Source organism: Electrophorus electricus, chromosome 14 (assembly GCF_013358815.1).
Source record: "Electrophorus electricus isolate fEleEle1 chromosome 14, fEleEle1.pri, whole genome shotgun sequence".
NCBI classification, from domain to species: domain Eukaryota; kingdom Metazoa; phylum Chordata; class Actinopteri; order Gymnotiformes; family Gymnotidae; genus Electrophorus; species Electrophorus electricus.
The window spans coordinates 12,620,280-12,644,946 of NC_049548.1; the positions used below are offsets into that span (position 1 = coordinate 12,620,280).

Below are 24,667 nucleotides of genomic sequence, written 5' to 3' on the forward strand. Positions count from 1 at the left end.
AGGAGAGAGGAAGATAAGCGAGACAGACAGAGACACAGTGAGGTAGAGAGACAGACAGACAGATCTACACGCAGCATGAAGAGGAGGGTTGCACATAGCAAAAGGAAGAGTGTGTTACAGTGAAGAGAGAGTGACTCAGCAAGAGCAAGAGAGTGCTACACACAGGGAAGCGAGAGAATGAGTTACAGTGAGAGAGGGGAGAGAATTAAACAGAGTGAGGTGGAGAGGCAGATTCACACATCAAAAGCAAGAGGGAGAAAGCCTTCTACACAGCAAGGACAGAGAGACAGACAAACAAGGAAAAGGCAACAGCAGCAAATTGTTACTTACCTCCATGTATGGATTTGACAGCAACTTGAGAAGTTCTTTGACCTCCGCATTAAGAGATGTAGCCTGAAGCTCCCGAGACACCTGCGAGGGGACAGAGACAGAAATGCATGGAAGCAGAGAGAGAGTCAGAGGCAGTCAAAAAGAGAGAGACAGAAGAAAAGAGGTAGAGACAGAAGAAAAGCCCACCGTTAGTCACGTCTATACATGAACACCCACACATTATGGCCCATGGGGTAGAAATGGCTCCCTTGTGGCAGGCTGCAGGTGGGAAGAGGCCAGAGGGTTAGTGTGTGTGAGAGATGCACGGCTCCAGTACGCATTGGAGAGGAGCTGAGGGATGAAGCTTTGCTCCTCAGCTGAAACTACGGGACGACCACTGGCCCACAACTGTACTCTACATCGAAGGTGTGGTGGGGGGGGAGTGAGTGTGTGCGTGAAAAAAAAAAAAAAAAAAAAGACACGGTCTAATAGATGTGTTAAAGAATAACCCCCATAGCCTCAGCAGCAGACGTTTTCCAGTGCTACTAAGCAACCCAATGGGAGGTGACAGTGCAGTGAGTAATAGCTACAGTGGCCCACAGAGACATATATAAACACACTCACTCATGCCGCCCCACACACAATGCGACTAAGGGAAAACAGCTTTGACTGCGGGGGCGATGAGCCAGGGCGAGGGGAGGCCACAGGTGCGGAGAGAGTAAACGGCCCCAGGGCCGCCGGCTTTGATAAACTGCTTTTACGCTGGCTGTGTGTGATGTGTGTGTAGTTGGTCTCAGGGTCAAAGTCATGACAGAGCAGCGTCCTTCAAGTATGCATCATGCTCCCAAACAGTTACCGCTCTGAAGACACTTGCTATATCTAACACACACACACACTCTCTCTCACACACACACACACTCTCACACTCACACACACTCTCACACTCACTCACACTCTCACACTCACTCACACTCTCACACTCACTCACACTCTCACACTCACTCACACACACACACATACCATGTGACCCTCTCAGAAATGACACAGGCATGGAGTCTCTGTAATCATAACAACCACTGACGAATGCTGCCATGTCGCAAGAGCCTTCCCATGAAACAGCATTCCTGCTTGATATATAGATGTGCATGTAATAAATATTTCTGAGCTTCTGTCTTCCAAGTGCAAAGATGTTTGCATCTCAACTCCCATGAACCACTACTGTCAACTCACCCCAGAGAATGATTTAGTTCTCAAAGGCTCTTATTCCATGCACAAAACCTTGCTTAAAATCAACAAGTCAAGCTCACCCAAAGACTAGGGTTTCCACTTTGTGTTGGCTTTCTCATCACAAACTCCCACCTGCTTGTGCAGACGTGAACAGGTGTCATACCCCCCAACACTTTCAGTTCTCACTCTGACACTCACACTCCTGTTCATCTTTCATTCACTTCACACAAGCGTGTCTCATTACAGCCACGTTCCAGCCGGAGTTTAGAGCTGTGTGTGAGAGGACACGCCCAAGCTCGCAGTGCCGGGGAACCGGGCACAGGTTATCGTTATCTTAAACTTATGAGCAGAGACTCCTAAATTCTTCAGTCGCTGACTGGCAAAGAGACTCTTTGCTGCCACTCTGTGGCCCAATCAGAAACTAAGCGCACATACCTCAATCGCATGGAAATGAAGACACACCTGAAGAGTGAAAGCGAGTAAATAATAAAGAGAAAAGAGACAGCGGTGAGAGGAAAGAATGTTCATACAAGTGAGTACCCTACCCTAGCAAGAGTGTGTGTGTGTGTGTGAGAGTGTGTGTGTGTGTGTGCGCGCGCGTGTGCGCGAGTGTGTGTGCACGCGCGTGTGCGTGCGAGAGAGAAAGTATAAAATGATCATAACTGAGGTCCCCCCCTGCAGGGGCAGTTCTAGACGGTGTCTCGGGCCAGACTGAGGTTTAAACGTAATTTTATGTTAAACTATAAATTAAGGGTCCATTAGCGAAACGTAACACCCCACTGAGCTGCAGTGGCTAACCAGCCGGAGCGTCCCGAGGAGCAGAGCGCGTCTTGCTACATGCAGGGCAGGACGAAAACGATACGCCTGCAAAAACACTGCCGCCGTTTTAAGTCATTTGGTAGCTTTGGCCATTTTCTTCTTTGATGGGCCGTGTTTGCGCACATGCCCACGCATGCACGCGCACACACATATCAGATTATCCTCTGACTGAGACGTTTAGGGACACGGAGATGAAGCGTAAATCTGAGGGTCGGATCTGAACTGAGAATTTTCCGGAGGGGGGCAGGATTTGCAGAAAACCAAGACGGCTGCCTGCCCCAGTGCTGTGGGATGGAAAACTTCAGGAAGCAGAAATGCGTCAAAGCTAATGGGCCCTCCTCGGCACGGCGCCGGGACCAGCCAGCGGAGGACAAACAGGCATCGGGGAACATGAAGGCCGACGCGCCTCTTCAACACATTATGGGAAAAAGGATCCAGAGGCTTCTGCAGTCAGTCACTAAACACCTGCAGAGCGTTTACCACACAGCAGCTGAGCAGGACGCACCAGCAGGGGAGGGTGGCAGAGACAGCCTCGAAGAGACCGGCGCCAGCCACACACCTCTGCCGACCCGTGCGTGGGCTTCCCCAGGGTGGCTTACTCCATGTTCTGGGTTCTTTACCGCGCTCTGATCAGATCCAGACTAAATTCCCATTATTTATAAAAGATGTGTGTGTGTGCGCGCGCGCGCGTGCGCTCGCACATGCGTGTGTGCATCAGTTGGCATGTTGATGTAGCACTCAGTTTACACTACGCAAAACACAGAGTATAAACGTTAAGTGTTTTATAATACAGATGACTAATGTTTTATACACACACACACACACACACACACACACACACACACACACACACACACACACACACGTGCTCATGCCTCATCTCGCTCTCTACTTGCTTTCCCTGACCCAGACATATATATCTATCCACTTTGTCCAAGTTCTCCACTGACACACTGATTACCAATGTCTCCCTCAACCTACACATACTGCAGAATGTGTGTTCATACTGGTTCATTTTTGGCTTTGTATACGAGCATCAAGGTTTTAAATCTTATGAGGGCAGCTACTGGAACCAAATGAAGGGAACACAGCAGCAGAGTGACATGTGAACTTCAGAAAACTAGACTAGTTGTGCTGCTGCATTCTGGACAAGTTGTAGAGGTCTGATGGCACAGAGCAAGACCAGCAAATAGTGAGTTGCAGTGGTCTAGCTTTGAAATGACAAGCACACTACACAAGCACCTGAGCAGCTTCCTTGCAGGCAGGCAGGCACGTACGCGCACACACTCTTGCATGCATGTTAGCATTTTCTACTTACACCTTGGGCGAGAGAGGTAGCTCTGTCCAGAACCGGAGTAGGGCAGCACTCCTCATACTGCTGCAACCTCTCGTGGATCTGAGAGAGAGATTCAGACAGAAAGGTGGAATGAGCACATGAATTAACATACATTCAGATTTATAAAAAAAAACAAAAAAATGTCCACGTGTTGCCGTGTTATCAAGAACCTTTCAAGGTATCTCTATAAACTTCTTCCTTTTAGTCCCATGAAACTGTTACCAGGACAACATTCCCTGTGGTATGACGCTACTACCAAATCTACTACTAATTTGTTATGTAAAATAATACGAGGCAGTATAGCAGTGAATCAGATCTGTTCTGCTACCAGGGGGACAAAATATTTACAAGGGGAGCAAGGATTTATTGGTCCTTAGGACAGGATCCACTGGACAACTCCAGAGTACAGGCATGTCAAACTGGACGCAACAGACGTCCATTCTGGGGGTAACAGAATGGAAAAGGATGATGGAGAGAACAAGTACACAGAGGGGGGTCTGCACACACACACACACACACACACACACACACATACACACACACACCTCCCCCCCCCCCCCCCCCCCCGATCTCCATCTTCAGAAACAACTGTGATGAGGATCTTTTCTGCTAAAAAGCTTCACCTGCTTTTTGGGACTTGAGGACATGACCTCACTGTTTTTGCCTTTCACTATTCACTTTAGAGCTGCTTCCTAAGACAATCATGCTGTCTGCAAGACAGAGTGTGCAGAAGCTGAAACACACACACACACACACACACACAGCAGAGGAGGTCTGGAATGAGGTGTGCACCGCAGGATGGAACGTAACCGTTGAGTCCCGGTGCATTCCAAGGAGGGCCATCTGTTTAGGTGGTTGTAGCAGTGTTGGCCTACTTTAGGTCAGAATGAGATTAAACTCTTCTTTACAACTCGGGCTGGTCTCCAGCTACTTGCCTGAACCAGCCAACCAACACTTCAAATCTATTGCAAAAGCCTTATACAGGAGGAGGGCAGCGAGAAAGATAGCGTGAGAGGACGAGAGAGTGCGAGCATGAGAGAGCGCGCAAGAGAGAGACAGACAGACAAAGCAGAGACAAAATGAAGTTTATGAGAATTCCTGATGGTGAATAATCCCTTGTTCTTGGGATTCGCTAGGGTAAAAACTGTTGTAGAATACCATCTACATCCACCCAGACTAAAGTGGAGTCTTGGAATAGCCACTAATCCCTGAACCAACAGCCTAGTGGTGAACCCCAGTGAGAAAGGAAAACAGCACCCAGTCTGGCCTGTGCCACAGGGAGAAGAACTGGAATCTCATGGAGAAAGAAGAAGAAAAAAACCCAAGAAAGTAAAATGAGAAAGTACTCAACCAAGAATCTGGCAGGCTAAGAGAGCAACACGAGAAGAAAGATGAATGCAAACCAAAGAGGCCTGAAGAAACAAAAAAGCAAAACAAAGCTATGAAGCGAGAGAGATGAAGCAGAGGCTTGGAAAGGCAGTGGGGCGGACAGCCTTCGGCCCTGCTCCGTATCCATGGGCCGGCTCATAGCCCTGCCCCGTATCCATGCTCTTTTGAACGGCTTCAACCACCCTTCAACTGGGAGCGCCTGGCTGTATGCAGAGCAGCAGTATCGGGTAACTCTGCAGGCCTGAGCACAGAGGAGGCTACATCAGCATCCATCAACACCTCATCACCACAGCTAGAGAGGGCAGCCTCCACTGATCCTGGAACAGCCCTGAGTAAAGGGGCAGGAAGAGGCTGCACAGCTCGACTTTAAACTGACTGCCTGTATTCCTGTTTGCGTGTGGGGAGACACAAAGACAAAAACAAACAGACACACGTACGCATGCGTTTCTTCATTCCAGCTTTTTGATAAAAGAACACTGGTGGTCTGTCGTGGGCCACTTTAAAGAAGTAGTAGTGTTGGTGTGTGTGACAGTGCAACACTGTTAAATAACAGTTTTAGTGCGAGTGATAGTGAATAGTGTTAAGTAATAATATTTTAGAAAGGGCCAGAAACAAAAAAAAAAAAAAATCATCTTTGGTTATGCTGTTAGTTAACCTAAGCACACAATGTGAAATGAGTTTCCCCATCAGTCTCAGTAATATAAATATGAAATACAGTGAAAATGCAAAGACATATGTTGTGACAGAGGATTAGAGGCTGTCTGTTTTAACTGGTGATAAGAGAATGGGAAGGAGGGAAAAAAAAAAAAGTGTATAACCCCCCCCCCCACACACACAGACAGAAGGGGAACACCTTTACTATCAGACTCTGTTTACAACTTCACATTTCTAATATCCATTTTCACAGCTCATGAAGCTCAAGGCACGACAGCCAATTCCTGCACATGGCGCATTTATTAAGCACGCTCATTCACTAGATTTATGGAAGCTACTGGACTGTAAACAACAGCAGACAGAGCAGGGGAGCCAATCATAGCTGACAGGACTACTCTGGAGTCTGAACACTGGGCTGCAAGGATTTGGGGGGGGGTTGTTTGGGGTCTGGCTCGACGCTGTTACAGCTCTGTTCAGACAGCACATCTCCCCAAACAGGCGTAAAGCTGCAGAGGTCATGTGATCTGGAAATATGCTGCTCCTGTCGGGAATCCTAAACTTTTTCAGTACGCGAGAAGAATGTCCAAAACAAGAAGCATGGCCATAATGCTTACACTGCTATCTGCTTGAGGCAAAGCACGGACGGAAGAGAAAGTTTGGTACATCAGTCACACAGTTTGTATGGAGGTACAAATATATCCGTCTCTCATATGTACACTCGCACACAAAAGAAGGGGAGATGGGCAGAGAGCGAGCGAGCGCGTGCATCTGGAGTGCTACGCGCAGACAGGAGAAAGCGAGGAGTACGCCCCGGTGCACTCATGCATGCGTCTTCTAGTGTGCGTTACCTGCTATGACAGTGAATGCAGAGGTGTGGGGTTTCCCACATGACTCAGCATGGCCACAGCACCACTTTCAATAAATGCACAGCATTACACACCTAGCTGTGCTCACATGGGGCTTAGTCACTAATGCAGAGTGCTAAGATGAGACAGCCTAAAGGGGTGAACGCAGAGGAGAAATGTCGAACTGTGGACTGTGATACCACCGAGCTCTCTCTCTCTCTCTCGCTCTCTCTCACACACACACACACACACACACACACACACAGGCCAGCTACTTATACCAGGTCACATTCATTCATCGAACTCTCGTTGAGAAAGCACAATAACACATGCTCAGACATGAATGTAGAGTGGGAAAGAAGGCCTTCCCACTAATGTCAAGAAAATGATCGATCAACATGAAGAAAGTATAATAACTGTACATGACACAACGAGCTACTACATTTAGCCGGAGCACTATAGAAACTGCACAAGACATTGCACATAATAAAAAATAAATAAATCAGTAGCCTGAAACACACACAGGTGGACTGAGGACGACGCTCAGTGAGTGGGATCACACTGAACGATGCAAACTAAACTTGGCGTGCACGCATAAATCACGGGGCGTCCTTCAAGATGTTAATTAGGCTGATGACATAAGTGGCAGTGTTGCCGTCCCGCGCGGAATGCTAAACTAGCAGTGTGGGCACTTCCACACAGGCAGGGGAGCAGGCTGAACAGAATGGCGATCCAGATCCTCCTGATTGGCTCACTGCTGATACCACAATGGCACTGACCTCAGGCATGAGCAGTCGATCTCACAGATGCATCAGGCTTACGAGTAGAGTTTAGCACACAGCAGACATTAAAGGAGAACAGCTTCAGCATGCATAAACAAATGTGGGTACAAACACACTTACACACACAGGCATGTCTGAGTGTGCACCTGTGTTTGAACTCACAGCTCTGGTGAAAGAGCACAACAGTTCAGAGATGCTTCTTCTTTATGTTCCGGAATTAGACTGAAGAATAAGAGCAGAAATAACAGAGAGGACTAGTTGTTAAAATAAACAAAAACAAAACAAACCAAACAACCTCAACACTCGGTAATATGCACACATACACATAATGCATTGGCAACATAGCGTTACATACAGTGACGCCAGTGAAACCTTCTCAACTGTGTGGCGCAGGTAACAGGGGCCAAGAACAACTGCCCGAAACCAGATCACCTTAGATCCTGAAAACTGAGAAGAAATGTAATGAAATGGAAAGAAAAAAAATTGCAAAATAAGAAGCAAATAGAGTGAGAGGCAAAAGGAAGAGACTGCTAATTCCATCTGTGTGGAATGACAAAGTTCCTTTTTTGGGGTCGTTTCTGCATAGTTTCACGGTCAGGAAGACCTTGCCTTCCCCATCATTCCACTGGAACAGGGTCTGTATATTACGCTCGGCAGAGAGACACCAATTAGGCAGCTTGAACTCTATAAGGTGTCCAGATGTTCCAGGAGGGAATGTGCAGATGCTGGAGGGGAGGGCCTGAAAGCAGACCCGCCTGGAGAACCCGGAGAAACAACAGTCCAACAAAAGCAGACATTTTTGACCATTAACAATTAGTTTAAAAATGTATTTAAAATCTGAGATTAGAAGAAGGCAGAAGACCAGGCCTTCCAAACGCTCCCCTGTCCAGGGTGGCCTCTTTAGTGTGGGTACTGCTCCAGGACGGACTCCAAGTGCTCCCTCAGCTGTGTTCATAAACCACTTGGCCAGGCTTTTTATACAGAAAACACGTTAACTTCACAAGCGCCTTAACAGGTCTATTGCTTCTCATACAAGTGAAATATGAATATTTGCCAAAAGATCAGCACACATGTTTCAGCATTCCAAAATGATGCACTCATTTTTGGGACATCCAGGAACCAATCAACTTTTTTTTTTTTTTAAAGCCATAATTATGATAGAATCAATAAGCCTGGAAACTGGAAAACAGATATGATTCTACATGCATTCATTTTGGATGAAACAAGCAGAACCAAATTTCATGTGTGCAGAGAGGAGGTCGAGCTGGCGTTATTGAGCCTCTGTATTGATTGTTAAGCATCAGAATACGAGTGTACTCTGCAAATAAGCTCCATGCAGAACTAATGCAGTCCGACGTGCTGCATTTTGTGGCCTGATGTCAAAGTGATGGTTTTTATAGTGCCAACAGAGCTCTTCATGGCAACACAAGTCTTTACACACTCAGCCAACCCACGAAAACCTGGAACTCCGACACACACACACACACACACACACACACACACACACACACACACACACACACACACGGGAAAGTAAAGCAACCCTATATAATACATACAGCTCTGTCCTTCCAGCCTTATGCTTTACATTTTCCTACACTAGACCTAAAGTGAGCCTAACACAACTGCAGTGCGGTGAATGCAGATGCTATGTTAGTGAGATAGTAAACACTGAGGAACAACCTGAACCAACCTGCTCCAGTGCACCACAGAGCCATCATCATCATCATCACGCCGCTGTAACCGTCTCTCCCGTCCAAGAGGTCTTAGTGCCACACACCCCCCCAACCAACCACACACACAGACAAGCGAGACTCGCACATACTAACCTTGATGAGTGAGTGCAGACTCCTCTCCCTGAACATAGCGTGTAGGAAGGTGCGGTCATCCGCGCTATCCACATGTGTCTGCAGTTGTGACGGCAACACTGACAACAGCTCATATAGGCCTACAAAGGAAAGAGAGGAAGCGCATCACACACACACACACACACACGTGAGGGAAAACACTAGCTCTTACTACGGTTAAAGGTCAGACCCTCAAATGACCAACATCAACATTTACAAGTCATATAAAAATGGCAGTGATTGTAGTAATAATGATAATAAATTAAATTCCTACAGCAGCTCAGGCTAGACTCCGGGTGGGAGCTCAGAAAGTACTGACAGCTACCAGGCTATACCTCACTTCCTGCTTTTGTCTGGATCCTTCCTGTTATGCCAGGGACTCATGGCTGGAATTGTGCTACAATTCCCCGAAGTATCATTAGAGTGGTGTCTGCTGTTTGCAGATAAAAGCAAATGAGTGGTATTCATCAGTCTTCACAGATGGAACTCATCACGCCGAGGACCCGCTAAAGCAGTGCTCAACAAGCCCGTTTCCAAAGATCCTGGAGAGATGTGGTACCCGAGGAAGATACTTGTTTCAGCCAATCAGAGTCCATAGCCTGCACTGATTAGCAGGACAGAGAACTACAGAAAAGATGGCAGGATTGGAGATCTCCAGGATAAAGGCTGCAGTTTGACAAGCTGCAGAACATACAATACTATGATTAATGGCATCTGAAGCCTGATTGTAATCTGAGAAGCTCGACTAATTAGGTCACTATGATTGAGAAATCTGACGACAGCTACCTCATGCCGAAATCTGCAACGGTTTAAATAAAATATTATGACATTTGTTCTCAATATATTGGACCAATTTCAGAATGTTACTGGGATTTAAAAAAAAAATAAATAAATATGAATACCGCGTAGAAACAAGTCAGCATGTTAAAGGAGAAAAGCAAAACATTTTTGAAAGGCATACAATATAACTGATTTGCTGTGCCCTGAATAATGTACTTAAATAGTATTTTCCCAAACAAATTACAGCATGAAATTTCCCCAGTGCTCCCCGGTTCAGTGAGAAGGGCCCAGGACCAAGCAGAGCGAACGACGGCTACACGTTCAAACTTCTGTCAGCTTGATCAACACTACTCGACCTCGAAGCTTGATCCCACCATGTAGACAGAGGGAGTGCAAATGCTGCGTGCGTGCACGCCAACTCGCAGCAGACCGTGGCCGTCGGCAGGCCGCCGCAGACGGCGTGGTGCATTGGTAACCCCCGTGAAACGATCCAAGAAGCGTCAGCGTGGTTTCCAGCCAGGCATGCAAAAGCAGGCAGTGCCAGGGAGCGCATCCCCACCATGCACCCACACTTCCCAAAGGCCTCCAGAAAACAACAATGCTACGCATCACACAGCAGGCTGGGCAGAGGGACCAGGAGTTCACATCCACAGCAGCACGGGGTGGCGGGATGGGTAAGGAGGACGGCTTTAATTACAGGCCCTTCTGGAACCCGCTGGGAGGGCAGAGAGCATAGAAACCTCTGCGGCGTTTACGGAACAAACCAACAGCGCCAGCTGCAAAGACAGAAAGCTTGGCCACAGAGACGCATCCCCTGCGGGCCGGGGCAGGAGGTGGAGGCCGCCCCGTGGGTCGGCGGCGGCTTGCCCTGTTGGCCTAAGACCTCGCTCCCCATCAGCAAACGCGAGACAAGTAGTGAGCAAAGAACACGAGAAAGATTTACAACTCAGCCCACGTTCTTGATCTCTTAAGAACAGTAAAACGCTGCGTTCTAAGTCTCTTGTTTGGACGGCCTGACAGCCACCCCTCCTTCCCCAAAGGGGCAAAAATGAGCTTGTCGCACTGAGCGGTACGGCAGGAAACGAGCGTTCCCGTTCTGCAGGTGCCGAGAGGCTGCCTCTGCTATGCCGTATATCTGCATGACGCGCACACACTTAAGACCACCTCAGGGGTCAGGACTTCAGGTGCTATTCAGGGAGCATGTTTCATGGCTGTCTAAGGCAGAGCACAATATGTGTGTTTGAAGGGGGGGGGGGGGGGGACTCCACACATTTCCATCCATTTTCTCTTTGATTTACCTCCTGAAAAAACAGTGCAACACCCAGAGAGAGGGGCCACCACAGTCCTTACAAATTAGGCAAAGACCGTGTGAGCACGTGAGCGAGTGAGAGAGGGTGAACCGGACAGCCCTGTTTAGCAGTTTGGGAACCACGGACCCTGCGTCTGTTGTTGTCACGGCAATATTAGCATTCATGTTTTCTTCACCTGGCACATAGGCTAAGTGTACTGCGAAATCTCAGACCACGGCCAGTTAGTTGGAGCTGCATGAGGACAAAATATTATGTGCACGCCCGCACGCACACACACACACACACACACACACACACACACACACACACACACAGAGCCTGTCTGCCATTGCCATTTCATTGTGGGGTTTTACCCCAGGACCAACCCCACAATTCTCTGTCCTTAACTCCAGCTCGTGAACCACTACACCACATCAGAACGGCAGCTTGGAATATTCCAGAGATACTCATAGGACTTCAGTCTAACCACTCAAATAACACGTGTGTGTATAAATACACGCGCACACACACACACACACACGCACACGAGACCAAAGAGAAAGAAACCATGAGACATACATGGAGCCCGATATCAGATTTAAAAAGTAAAATCCATACCAGTCACTCAATATCTCAATTATTTCAGCTATTAATCTCCAGAGTGCGCTAAACAATAACTGAAGGAAGCAAAAGTGTGGTAAGCAGGGCTCCGGGGCGCTGTGTCAGTCTCTCGGTATGGCCACACCACGGCGTTCACAGAGGCCTGCTCCCACGCTGCACAATAGCCCGTCTGAGTAAACATTCACTCTGCTCCAAAAACACTACTCTGTTGGGGCAGAGATGTTAACATCAAGCAACTGATACAACACAGAGAGGAATATGATATGAAAATGCGACCATGGTCCCAGCGGTTCCTGTCTGAAGGCGCGTGTCTGCCAGGGCAGGCTATGGTGCAGAGGGAGGGCAAGCGGTCCCTGGAAGAGTGGAACTGGATCTCAAAATGGGATGCTGCTTCTGGGCCAGTGAAGCCCATCACAGAGCACTAGATCTGGATGGAGAAAGGGATACTGCTTGTGTTCACATGTAGCCTAGTAATCCATTAGGAATCAAACTTAACCTTCATACCAATAGCTAGTCATCTCTCTGAGCTCGAGCTGAATTAAATTTGTATCTGGTCAAAAAACGTAGTGCACCGTTTCAATAAAAAAAAATAAAATAAATAAAAAATTTAAAAAAATAAAATAATATAAGCCATTGCTAGCCATGTTGACCCTAAATCTGACTACTTTCACTTAGAATCTTTGTGGACTTTCAGTGAATGCCTGCATTGCGCTGAGTAACAGCAAGCGTACTGTTACGTGTGCGTACGGAAAACGGCTTAGAATTCTATGACACAAAAGTTGAAAGGTTTGAAAATGGCCGAATGGTTGGATTTCATTGGTTGGTGCTGACGGGACTTGGAAATTTTCATTGTTACGGTGACTCGGACACCGAGTAAAATTTGAAAGCAAAAAGTCTAAACAGTGTCTGTAAGGTCGTCAGGGGTCGGGGAGTTTAATGATCAGCAGGCTTGGAAGAGGAAAGGAATGTGCCCGTTTTGAAGACCTGTGACTGGAGCACCTCTCAAGGGCCAGTAACTGATACTGCAGCCACATCACCTACACTGAGAAGGTTCCTAACCTGATGGCACTAAACTGAAAGGAAGAAGAGGAGGAGCGGGGAGGGAACAGGCGAGAGGGGAGGGAACAGGCGAGAGGGGAGGGAACAGGCGAGCGGGGAGGGAACAGGCGAGAGGGGAGGGAACAGGCGAGAGGGGAGGGAACAGGCGAGCGGGGAGGGAACAGGCGAGAGGGGAGGGAACAGGCGAGCGGGGAGGGAACAGGCGAGCGGGGAGGGAACAGGCGAGAGGGGAGGGAACAGGCGAGCGGGGAGGGAACAGGCGAGCGGGGAGGGAACAGGCGAGAGGGGAGGGAACAGGTGCTTGACTAATAATTCTGGTGCAAAAGGATTCCAGGTCCAGGAAGCTGACTGCATTGTCTCCCTTACTTCATATTTCTTTCATACATGCCCCCCACACACACGGTATGCATGCTGGATCGTGGCACTGGCAGATATTAGTAGTCCTTTGACATATTAAAATTTATATATAACGCAACCTCTCTCTCGCTAAAACAAAGTGGAAATTTTCATTCTGATGTAACTGGAAACAGGGAGCTTTTCCAGTGGCAACAAATCCTTGTGTTACAGTTCTGTACCCTTGTGGCAGAAGCAGACATAGATACTTAAAGGGAGGACGAGAGAGACAGGCAGAAAGAGAGAGAGAGAGAGAGAGAGAGAGAGATATGCACGCTGCCACCACCAATCCTCCGTCTCTCCCCCCCATTCCATCCTCAGCTCCCAGATGCTCTGCATTCTTGACATCAGAACGGAAAAACTTACTGTTAGCCGAGAAGAAATTTAATATGGCCATTCCTGTCATATCCCTCATTGTAGCCATATTCAGATGGCAGTCTGCTGAATCCATAAGAGAGACAGACGGCACCTGAACGATAAACATTCTGGACCTCAATATGGATCTCATTACAGACAATATCATCATTAAAGCATGCACTTGTTTCATAGCAAAAAGGATGGAAATACAGTACACACACAGCACATCGCATGTCCCAAAGCACAGTTTACTTTTAATAACCACACAAGCACAGCTTTCCTTTCCCTTCCGCCCCTCACACTCATACACAAATTAGCACGTTTATCTGGTAAAGAACTTTTGCCCTGAAAGGTTTCCATGTGTCCACTCACTCACTCACTCACAAAAGCACTTGTGTTTTTAGTGATGCCATGAGGCTGGTTATTGTGATTGGACACACAGGCAAAGCCCAGAACAACACTAACACTTTGGCCAATAAAATCCCAAGAGGAGTTGGAGATGTTCCAATGAGAGGGCAGTTCCACCTGATCAGCCTAACAGACAGCACGGTGCAGGGGCCCAAAGGCTGGGTGGAGTCGCTGCAACCTGCTCAGAGCTTCTCATGTTCACTGCGGTCAGCACTGGATAGTGTGACCTTCAGTACAGCTGGACTTGAAGAGAAAGCAAAAGCCCTGAACAACTCAAAGAGAGAGCTCCCAATATTCACTACGCAACATTTACATTTACAGGATTTAGCAGATGTAATTTACCCAACTGTCTAGAGCAACTTCCAGAAGGAAGAAATACACTTGAAAAACAACTATAAAAGAAAGAGAAGGCTTATCACACTACTTAAGGTAATAAGATTTATTCCACTAATTTTAATTATTTTTAAAATATACAACTGCTCTTTATCCACTGTCTTAGTCCTTGTGCGTACTAGATGGTTTTTGATTGCTAAAACCTCTCCGCAATCTTCACAAAGATATCTGGAAAATGTCAACACTCAAATACAATATAACAACGTGTACAGAAATGCAAAGCTCGGAACAAGATCAGCTCAAAACCACAGGGAGGAAACACAACTGACTTTACAGCTCACAGCAATCCATCACACAGCAGTAGCACCACACACACACACACACACACACACACACACACACACACACACACACACACACACACACACACACACACACACACACACACACACACACACACACACACGTTAGTGGGTGGATCTGCTAAGGAACCAAAAGGTCTCCAAGGCAGTAAATTTAAATCCCACCAGGAAGCACAAACTCCCACTCACACAATGGGAGGCAGTGAACAAGAGCACCGTGTCTACAGTGCAACTCCAATCACGACCAAGCAGGAAGCCATGCACATCACACATTTCAGCCCCCGTCCTGCACCGTGGCCCCTGAGAGATGGAGGACTCAAAGGAGCACAAACGAAAAAGAAAGAAAAGGACTTAAGGACAGCACTATTTCATCCACCCTTTTAAGTGTGAGGGCACACACACACACACACACACACACACACACACACGCCTGCATTTGCTCAAGAGGAAGCCAATCGAAGAACAGCAGCCAACATAAATTAAGAGAAGTTAAATGCCTCAGCTTTCTGAGGGGCACATGCACAGACTCACAGACGCACGCCGAGACAAACCGAACCCCCGCTCACATGCGTGGAGTGCGCTGGGTGCAATCTGTCAGGCTCCTGGTGACGCACTGGGCTTCCAAACCGTTCATTTGAAGCATGTGGCATAAGGAAGGATGGAGCGGGGCGGATGTAACCCAACCAAACAGCATGTCTCCCAGCAACCTAACAGCCATTCGTCAGCCTTTTATACCCCTACGAGGTATTATTCTCTAATAGATCACCTTCACTTATTACATTCTACCAGCAAAAGCAAGGTGAAGCGGGAGAGAGATGGAGTGCGGACCCTGGAAACAAACATCTAGTTTAGTCTCAAAAGACACACACAACATTAAAAGATCAGTGGACAGTCAATCAACAACTTAGTCTCACATTATACTCTTCAAAGTATACAACATGCATGTGTGTTTTTGCTTTTGTATTGCTGTAAGAGAGACTGCACTGGAAAAATGAATGTAATCGCCCGTAGGCTGCCATCCATGTGATGAATCGTCAGTGGGTGAACCATCAGACACGGAGACATGGACGTACAGATCGGACATGTTTAGCTTGGATAGGACATACAGGCCAATAATTGGTTGAAATGACCATAATAGTAATTGATGGTCTGGGTTTTCACTTTGTCTGTATGGATTCCCACAACTGGTACGTAATCGCATGGGCTATGAAGTCTGATTTCAAAAACACACATGCTGCCCCCCCCCCCCCCCCCCACTCTCTTTATTCATTAGAAGTTAAACTCCAAGATGAGTGTACCCTAATGTAGCTGCAATAATCTAGCCCACTTGCATCATAACCAAACACAAACATGGGCAATTACACACACACATGGACAGACACATTCACATGCACGCATTTGTACACACACACACACACACACACACCTACACCCAGAGTGAAGCCTTAATGAAACGACTAAGTAACTGAAATGACTAAATGAGCAAATTCATTTATAGTGCACTGTGTGTAGAATTGCCAGCATCAACAACTCTCTGTACTGTAGCAGTGGTGCAGTTGTAGCACATACAGTTATAACACAGAGAGTTATAACGGAGGCAGGATCATTGCTGAGGAGCAGTTATGATAGACATAGTTATAGCAGGGGTGGGGGTCATCACAGGAGTGGGGTTATACAGTAGATGGGCACTTATTTGCATCTACACCATTTAGTAGACACTTCTTTTCAAAGCAACTTACAATTGTGAATGAGTACTTGAGCAATTGAGGGCCAAGGGTCTCTCTCAGTAGCCTAACAGTGGGAACTTAGCACTGGTGGGGCTTGAACTGGCAACCTTCTGATTACTAAAGTTTCAAGTTTGGTTTATTTGTCACATACATAGTCATACACAGTATAACTCGTAGTGAAATGGTTGAGAGTGCTCTGTCCAAACTGAGGAAAAGAAAACAGGGGTGCACACTACCTTAAAATGCTGAGCTACCCCAACAACGCTTTAAAAAATAGACAGAGTTGTAGTGGCAGTGCACATACTCTAAAATCTTTGCTGCTGCACTAAAAACTGGTCTGCCATTTGTAGTGCGTTCTGACATGATCTTTAGATCAGGACACTGAGAATTAAAGAAGCATCAAGCAGTTTTAGTGACTTGTAGATCTGATACAATACCTGCATCAGGGCCTGTTCCTGTAGAAAGGGCAGGCATGGTAACGCCGACACGACGATAAGCCCACTTCCTGTTGGTATCACGCTGCTGCCACGCTGTTGCCAAGGCAGTCCTGCAGTGTGGCTATAGGGTGGAGTTGGATGGCCACTCCCCCAGGGATAAGCTGCAGAGGTGGAGTTATGCCATTGACTAACCTGAAGGAGACTGCACACACACACACACACACACACACACACACACACAAACACACACACAAACACTTTGTCCCAGTGATTCTTTTAAACATTATACCTAAATCTGATATTTTATTAACATTTCAAGAGTTCAAAAAGGTGTGTCCATGATGGGTAAGGAGAGAGAGCGCGCGAGAGCCACACACACACACACACACACACACACACACACACACTCACTCACTCACTCACTCACTCACTCACTCACTCACTCACTCACTCACTCACTCACTCACTCACTCACTCACTCACTCACTCACTCACTCACTCACTCACTCACTCACTCACTCACTCACTCACTCACTCACTCACTCACTCACTCATTAGCCCCTAAACATTCCCAAATCAAATTCCTATTTCTACTTTTCCGTTCGGGGCTTTTGGTGCGCCAGGACCTGTGCCACAGCATCCAAAATGCCTGAACCATTTATGTCACCCTAAAGACCTGTAACCAGTGGCCTGAAAGAACAAATGAAAAATTGAGGGATGAAGAGGAGGACAAATGGAGACAGGGGGAGGTGAAGAGGGAGGGGTTGCCTGTGCTCCATGCTCAGCCTCTCAGCATCACACAGGATCAGGTTAGTGGAATAACCAGCCATGTGCAGAGAAGAGAGGGGGAAAACAAAACACCTGACTAGTCAAAGATATGCTGGAGTTTCAATTACGCTGCATTAGACCACAGCTAAACAGCACACTGCTGCCACCTAGTGGTGTAGTCATACACTGGTCCAAAGACCGGTTTTTGTTTGTTTTTTCCCATGGCCCCGTTATGTCTGTGTAGATATCAGTACAGTAGTCGTGTCAGTGGCTAGATGGCCATATCTAAAAGTGTCCCTGATTTAGGTCGTCTTTGCATAGCCAAGAAATCGATTTCTAAGACACAGTGTTTTCAGGCCTTGACGGCTTAGTGCATCAACAGTCAAACGGCTCATTAGTGGAGACAGAAACTGGCTGAGCCCCCTGAAATTTACTGCTCCTCCACCCCATGACCCTGCTCCTGCCCCCTCCTAGACGCCTCCACATTCTGTAGCACCAGAATGGTGTGCAAAAAGCTTCTCCACAAGGGGGAGCTAGTGGACCTCATGGAGTCTGTTCTCGGGGCAACCTGGTAGTATTTTACATCGGTAAAGCTGTGCATTTTTGTTACTTAAGCAAAACCATTGCACGAGTTCACTGAACAAAACTGCTTAGTTACATTCATTGTAGGAATCATGTTTACATCATCACAGACTTCAAATCAATTTGCACAGAGGTCAGTCCTGGACCGTTACCTCATCAACTGTCTTGTCATTTTTCTCTAGTCTACCTGCCTGTCTGTCTGTCTGTCTCTCTCTGCCCATCTGTCTGTCTGGTTTGGCAGTTCTTGTGTGTGCTTTAACTGGAACTGTGGCTTTGGGTAGCATGCCATGTCTCTGATGTGTGCATGCTGTTTCGAAAATGCAAACAAAAAACACTGCCAATTATTTGTTCTGAGATACACAAGCACACAAATGCACAAAAAACATACGCAAACGTGGACGTGTTTTGCTTTCAGACAAATTTTTGATCATGATGCAGGAAACAAATCAACTGTTGATCTCACTAAACCAGCCGAGCCAATGAAAACACAAAGTTCTGATAAAGGCCATTCATCTTATGATCAAGCATGTATATACACCGCATTAGAGGACACTTACATTTTTAAAGGCATCAATAAGACTTTACATTAAAATTGACATTTTACAGCATTTAGCTGAAGCATTTATTTCAAACAAACAAAAACACAAACAAACTTACAACTTAAGGTACTGAAGGTTAACAGCCTTGCTCAGGTTCCTAGGAGCAGCAGCTTTGCAGTGGTGGGGCTTGACCGGATAACCTTAACCACTGGGACCTCCATTTTGTGCACCAAGCACAACGTTATGACGTGTAGTGTTGGTACATGGGGCAATGTGCGGGGGGGGGGGAGAGTGAGAATTAGAATATACAAAAATTTATATGGAAGCATAAAATGCGTCTCAAATTTATACAACAGAGCTGCTTGCCAATCATAAAACAGCAATGGATACTGGATATTGGGGTGCGTGTGTCCATGCATTCCCTGAGCTGCTCTTCAGTCCTCTGTAGGGCTCTGTTTGCTGAGTATTGCAACTGTATGTTACATCTGTGGTAAATGCAAACTGTGACTAATGGACAAGCCATGCAAGCCCATAAAGATGAGGAAGCGCACACATACAGCTCCAGCAAAAGCACAGAAAACCAGATCTGCAAATACAGCTCCATACCAAAACAAATCTGCAAATACATTTTTTATTCAAAAACTCTAATGAACATTATTAGTAATATCTGAGGAAGTTGACAGTACAAGGATAATAGCATGAAGAGCTGCATGTGATTACAATGTTTTGCCACTAGGTGGGGCCATCAGCATTGGGGTACTTAGAAAACGGAGCCCATGATCCAGATTAGAGAGCATTATGCATAAAAAAAAAGGAAAAACATCTTTATTGTTAATCAGGTGACTTCAGTGTTACCCCCCAGAATGCAACAGATAGCCTTTACTGCCAAACAGGCAACACTGAGCTGCAAGACGGTCCTTGTCTCCTTAAAAGTAATAGTTATGTATTAAGAAATTATAGCCATCTTACTGAAAATTGTCAGAAGGAGGTTATACGTTATGGAGGAAAGACAGCCCACTGTCTGAATACAGTAAATTGGTCTTGGCTGAAAAGCATTCCACATGGGTGTGCTCAGAACGTGGGTTTTCCTAGGTGGGACCCAAAGCCCAGCATTGTAGAGTTCCCAGGTAAAGTGTCTGGTTCAGGATGACGGGGTGTGTTCTGGACAAAAGCCCTATTGTACAAATAGTGACAGCACTGAAATAAATGTTAACGTCCTCTGAAAAGGAACGTGCTTTGAGGGATGCGTTTCTCCCGAGTGTTGTGGTAATGTCTGCTGGTGCTCTATGGCAGCTATAGCAGGAAGAGATGGCTCATCTATAAAAGGTACTGGCTGAGGGTTGAAATCCCATTGCCTGACTGCAACACACTCACATAGACGAAAACATTGGGGCTACGTGTCTAAAGAAAAACATAAAAACTAAAAATTATACGACCTCTGATACACATATGCGCATACACACACTGTAAAGTGAGAAAGTACAGCTGTAGGGCTAGACTGGAACATCACAGAAACCAGACACATGTGCTGACCACTCAGAATGTCACTGGTGCAACATTTGTGCTATAAAGCATGCCATGACCAAGCAATTTTACACGGGGCCTCAGCGTGCACACCACTGTGTTCAGCTCCATAACCCAGTGCCATAACCGCACGCTACATAACCTAGCTGCTTTGTGTCTCTGGCCTCACCTGGAAGGCCTGGGTTTTATGTGGAATTTGCACGTATAAATGGGAGAAGTTGACCATTTCTGCATTGGTTCGTCTGTGTTTCTGCACAGTGCACTACCGAACACTCAAGCCAAAGATAGCTCGAAACACACCAACACACTTAGGCCGGCGACAATTGGCCATGTGCGTAATACACAGGAGATGTTAAACCCTAAAATAGGATCAGTAATTTTACATAGCCACGTCTCAAAATGACATTTTCTAACCTTTTTTCCAGCATTGAGTACTATTCTATGCCTTGAACCAGAACGATAGCCTATAGCTGGAAAGCCCCAGAAAAAGAAAAAAGACCACAAATCTACAGTCAGCAGCATCAGATACGCTGCTTAATGAGTAAACAGAAATAAATAAATAAAACCATGCATCATTAAATCTGAAGTGAAAATTATTCCAATACACAGGTTGTACTTTACAAAAGGAAACAAAGCATCTCTATTAGCATTTTTCTTTTAACTGTAATAATATACAATTGAGGCCCAAATTAAAAACAAACATGGACCTAAAAAAAAGGCTACTGATTATCAAATGTAGATACAGTGAGGGTCTCCAACAGGCAAATTAATGCCTACATGCACTCGAAAGGGGTCTTCTCTCCATGCCAAGCTCATTTAATACGTTTAGGGTGTTCAAATGTTAGTTCCCTTACGCTAATTCACATGCTAAGCTTCTTCAAACATTAGTGCCCTAACGCTGATTCACATTCTAAGCTTCTTAGCTCAGAAAACAAACAAAGCAACTGGTGCACTAACCCAGTTTTGGGCATCAGGACAGAACATGTTTGCCCTCCCAGTGGACAAACCACCGCAGGCTAATCTTACTGGGATGAAAACCACTGCATGCTCCAAACATGCAAACAAATAAATAAGCATCTCGTGTCACAAGCACATTCTGACAAATGCATGCTCTTGGATCTCACTTCAGAAACAATGCGAACCTGGAGAAAGATTGCCACAAGCACTCTGGACTGAAGCAGGCTGTCATAACACAAGCCCCAGCGCTGATCACCCAACAAACAATGAGCCTCAAACAAGTCAAGACAGCCATGCAAGGAAATCTAAGCAAAGGGGGGAAAAAAAATATAAATGAATTACTAAAACTAAATAAAGATAAAAATTTCAAGAGACACAGAAAAATCACCACATCCTTCTGAAAGCAAGGGGAGATGAGGCCCGACATAAATCATTGCGAGGAGGGAGAGAGAGATAGCTGGGACACGTTCGGTTGGCCTTTATTGGAATCTGGCATGCATTCAGACGCAGGACCATTGAAGCCTGTTCTGCAGTGGCCTGAGTAAGAGACTACAGTAAAGTGTTTGGGCATGAACAGACTCATTGTTCGTGTCAGATAGAAGGAGAAAAGGCATTATTTATCGACAGTGTTGCTATTTTGTCAATGGAGGAGTTGGGGTTTGTGTGGGATCACTCCATACTCTGTGCAGTCTGTTGTCATGGAAGGGGGAGAAAGTCTCACAAGTAGCACAATCCTTGCGTGAGCCTACATTGCCTCGACTGCGTGAGCCTTCATTGCCTCGACAACAAACAACCACAATGGAATTGAAAACAACACAGTTTAACTCTCCTAATTTGGAGGGGAAAGAAAGTATTTTTCAACCAAAACCTTTGCTTACATTCTCATTTCACTGAGTAATCATATTCCACTGAATAAGAAATAAAAACATTCCACTTACAATGCAAATGCTTTTATTTTATATCTTAACATTTATAGTCTTTAAAAAAATATTTAAAATACTTCTCAATTGCAAAGCACATTAAAATCAACTTGTGTGTGATTATATAGTCCTAAATAATCCTTCCCTGTCTTCATGATATACATACCACAACTGAGCTATTGTCTTTATTACATAAAGACAGGATGATTCTGGAGATTCTGCAGCTCAGGTACTGCACTGGGCCTAAGAGCCAACTTCACCACCTCTGTGTAAGGCACACAGTCCGCTTGAGGAGCTGAGCTCGCTGTGCAAGCAGACTCCTTCAGGGGCCAGCTTCTGTGGCCACCAGGGAACGAAACATGAACCGAAACAGAAAAAAAAATAAATGGAGGGAGGGAGGAGGAGATAAGGTTTGAGACGGGTAGGCCACGCAGTGAGGGTGGAGGTTTGAGACGGGTAGGCCACGCAGTGAGGGTGGAGGTTTGAGACGGGTAGGCCACGCAAAGAGGGTGGAGGTTTGAGACGGGTAGGCCACGCAAAGAGGGTGGAGGTTTGAGACGGGTAGGCCACGCAAAGAGGGTGGAGGTTTGAGACGGGTAGGCCACGCAGTGAGGGTGGAGGTTTGAGACGGGTAGGCCACGCAAAGAGGGTGGAGGTTTGAGACGGGTAGGCCACGCAAAGAGGGTGGAGGTTTGAGACGGGTAGGCCACGCAAAGAGGGTGGAGGTTTGAGACGGGTAGGCCACGCAAAGAGGGTGGAGGCTTGAGACGGGTAGGCCACGCAAAGAGGGTGGAGGTTTGAGACGGGTAGGCCACGCAGTGAGGGTGGAGGTTTGAGACGGGTAGGCCACGTAGAGGGTGGAGGTTAATGATAGCCTACCTATGTGATTAGGGTGAGACAATGGCTAGCCTGATGCAGCAGGTACCCAGAACTGAGCCACTGTTTTTGTCTCAGGATGAGAAAGAGTGTGTGTGTGTGTGTATGTGTGAGAGAGCTGATCCCAGGCCAGTACATGATTGGAAGCAGTGAAAAGCAAAACATCAATAGATGTTAGTGTGGACTATTAAAGAAGAGAGTTATGAGCTTTTAACAATGCAAATGTTAAATCCAACATTATTAGCCTAAAGTCAATAAATGTTCAAAAATCACGACTAATCCCAGCCAAGTGACATGTTATATCAGAAATTAAAATCTAAAAATAAAGCTTATAAACCCACCTCAGGCTTTAAAGCTGCCTTGCCCTACTGTCAGACTATTTAACGACCATATGTGCACACAAACACGCACCTTTACCACAGACTTTGTGAGCACATGCATAGAAATACCTGTCCCAGGGAGAGTGAATTTCTCCAGGATCAGAATACTTCCCACATGACCAAGTGCTTTAAAGAGAGAGAAAACTGGCACTCCATTTATGTAAATGACATGGTAATTGCTTGAACATTGTGAGGAAGCACATTCACACATTGATCAGTGGAGGAGTTCAGTGGGACCCGTTTCTGTATGTCGATGGAACAAAATATGGATATAGATATAGGAAAAACAGAACCGCAGAACTGATGTCAATGGACATTTATAGAATCGGATTTGAAAAGGACTCAATGCAACATTCGTTCGTGTGTGTGTGTGTGTGTGTCTGTGTTGTAAACTCAGGAAAGGAGTGAGGAATTTGTGTAATCTAGGTGTAAGCTCCCACATAATAATAAAAAATATTACATGACAGAGGATGCAGGTATTGGATCACATTATTAATCTACATAGAAATGCAATTAGATGGCTCCATCTTAAAATTTGTTGCATTTTAACAGATCTAGCAGGTATACATAGACGTGTATATAAAATATTTAAAAAATTTAAATTATCAGCTTTAAACCTCAGGGTTCATGAGCATGCACAAGATGAGAATACAGTAAACACTCAGGCATGCCTAGTTGATCACAGACTTCATCATCGCTGCCCACAGCAGTCTCAAGCTGTCCCAGTCAAAGTGACGCAAGCAGGAATGCTCCAGTCACATGCTACGGGAATTCCCCACTTTACAAGCCTTCCAGGAACAGCAGCAGAATTCAGGGCCACTCATCCCATGTGCAAAATGACAAAAGACTTAAGTTGAACTTAAAATGGGTGGAATACCCAGTACCCACATAAATATCTCAGTGTCTGTACAACTGCCTGGGTTTGTGTTTGTGTGAGAGAGTCACAGAGACAGGGGCACAATCAGAGAGAGAGTCGTCTGGGTCATAATCGAACAGAGCCCTCACATACATCTGAACAGAGACACACACAGAAGGAGAATGAGAATATTTGTCACTCACTATAACAGCATCCACTGTGTGGAAAAATGCAGTGCCCATTATGAGAATCCCAGCATTTCTCTTGTTTCCATTTGGCTCAGTCATCAGT

At 46.1% G+C, this 24,667-nt stretch overlaps 1 protein-coding gene across 5 annotated transcripts in view; it reads right to left on the reverse strand.

Annotated features, from left to right (window-relative positions):
- Positions 1-24,667, reverse strand: part of mpp7a (membrane protein, palmitoylated 7a (MAGUK p55 subfamily member 7)) — a 90,908-nt gene that overhangs the window by 54,748 nt on the left and 11,493 nt on the right. For 2 of the 5 annotated variants that reach the window (XM_027021540.2, XM_035533514.1), the window contains exons 2-6: positions 18,982-19,078; positions 16,975-17,176; positions 9,191-9,309; positions 3,674-3,751; positions 331-411 (exon numbers count right to left, since the gene is read on the reverse strand). In XM_027021540.2, coding sequence (XP_026877341.2) covers positions 331-411; positions 3,674-3,751; positions 9,191-9,309; positions 16,975-17,011 — 315 coding nt within the window. In that variant the 5' untranslated portion in view covers positions 17,012-17,176; positions 18,982-19,078. The remainder of the gene's footprint in view (positions 1-330; positions 412-3,673; positions 3,752-9,190; positions 9,310-16,974; positions 17,177-18,981; positions 19,079-24,667) is intronic. The other 3 variants (XM_027021541.2, XM_027021539.2, XM_027021542.2) reach the window with 2 other exon arrangements.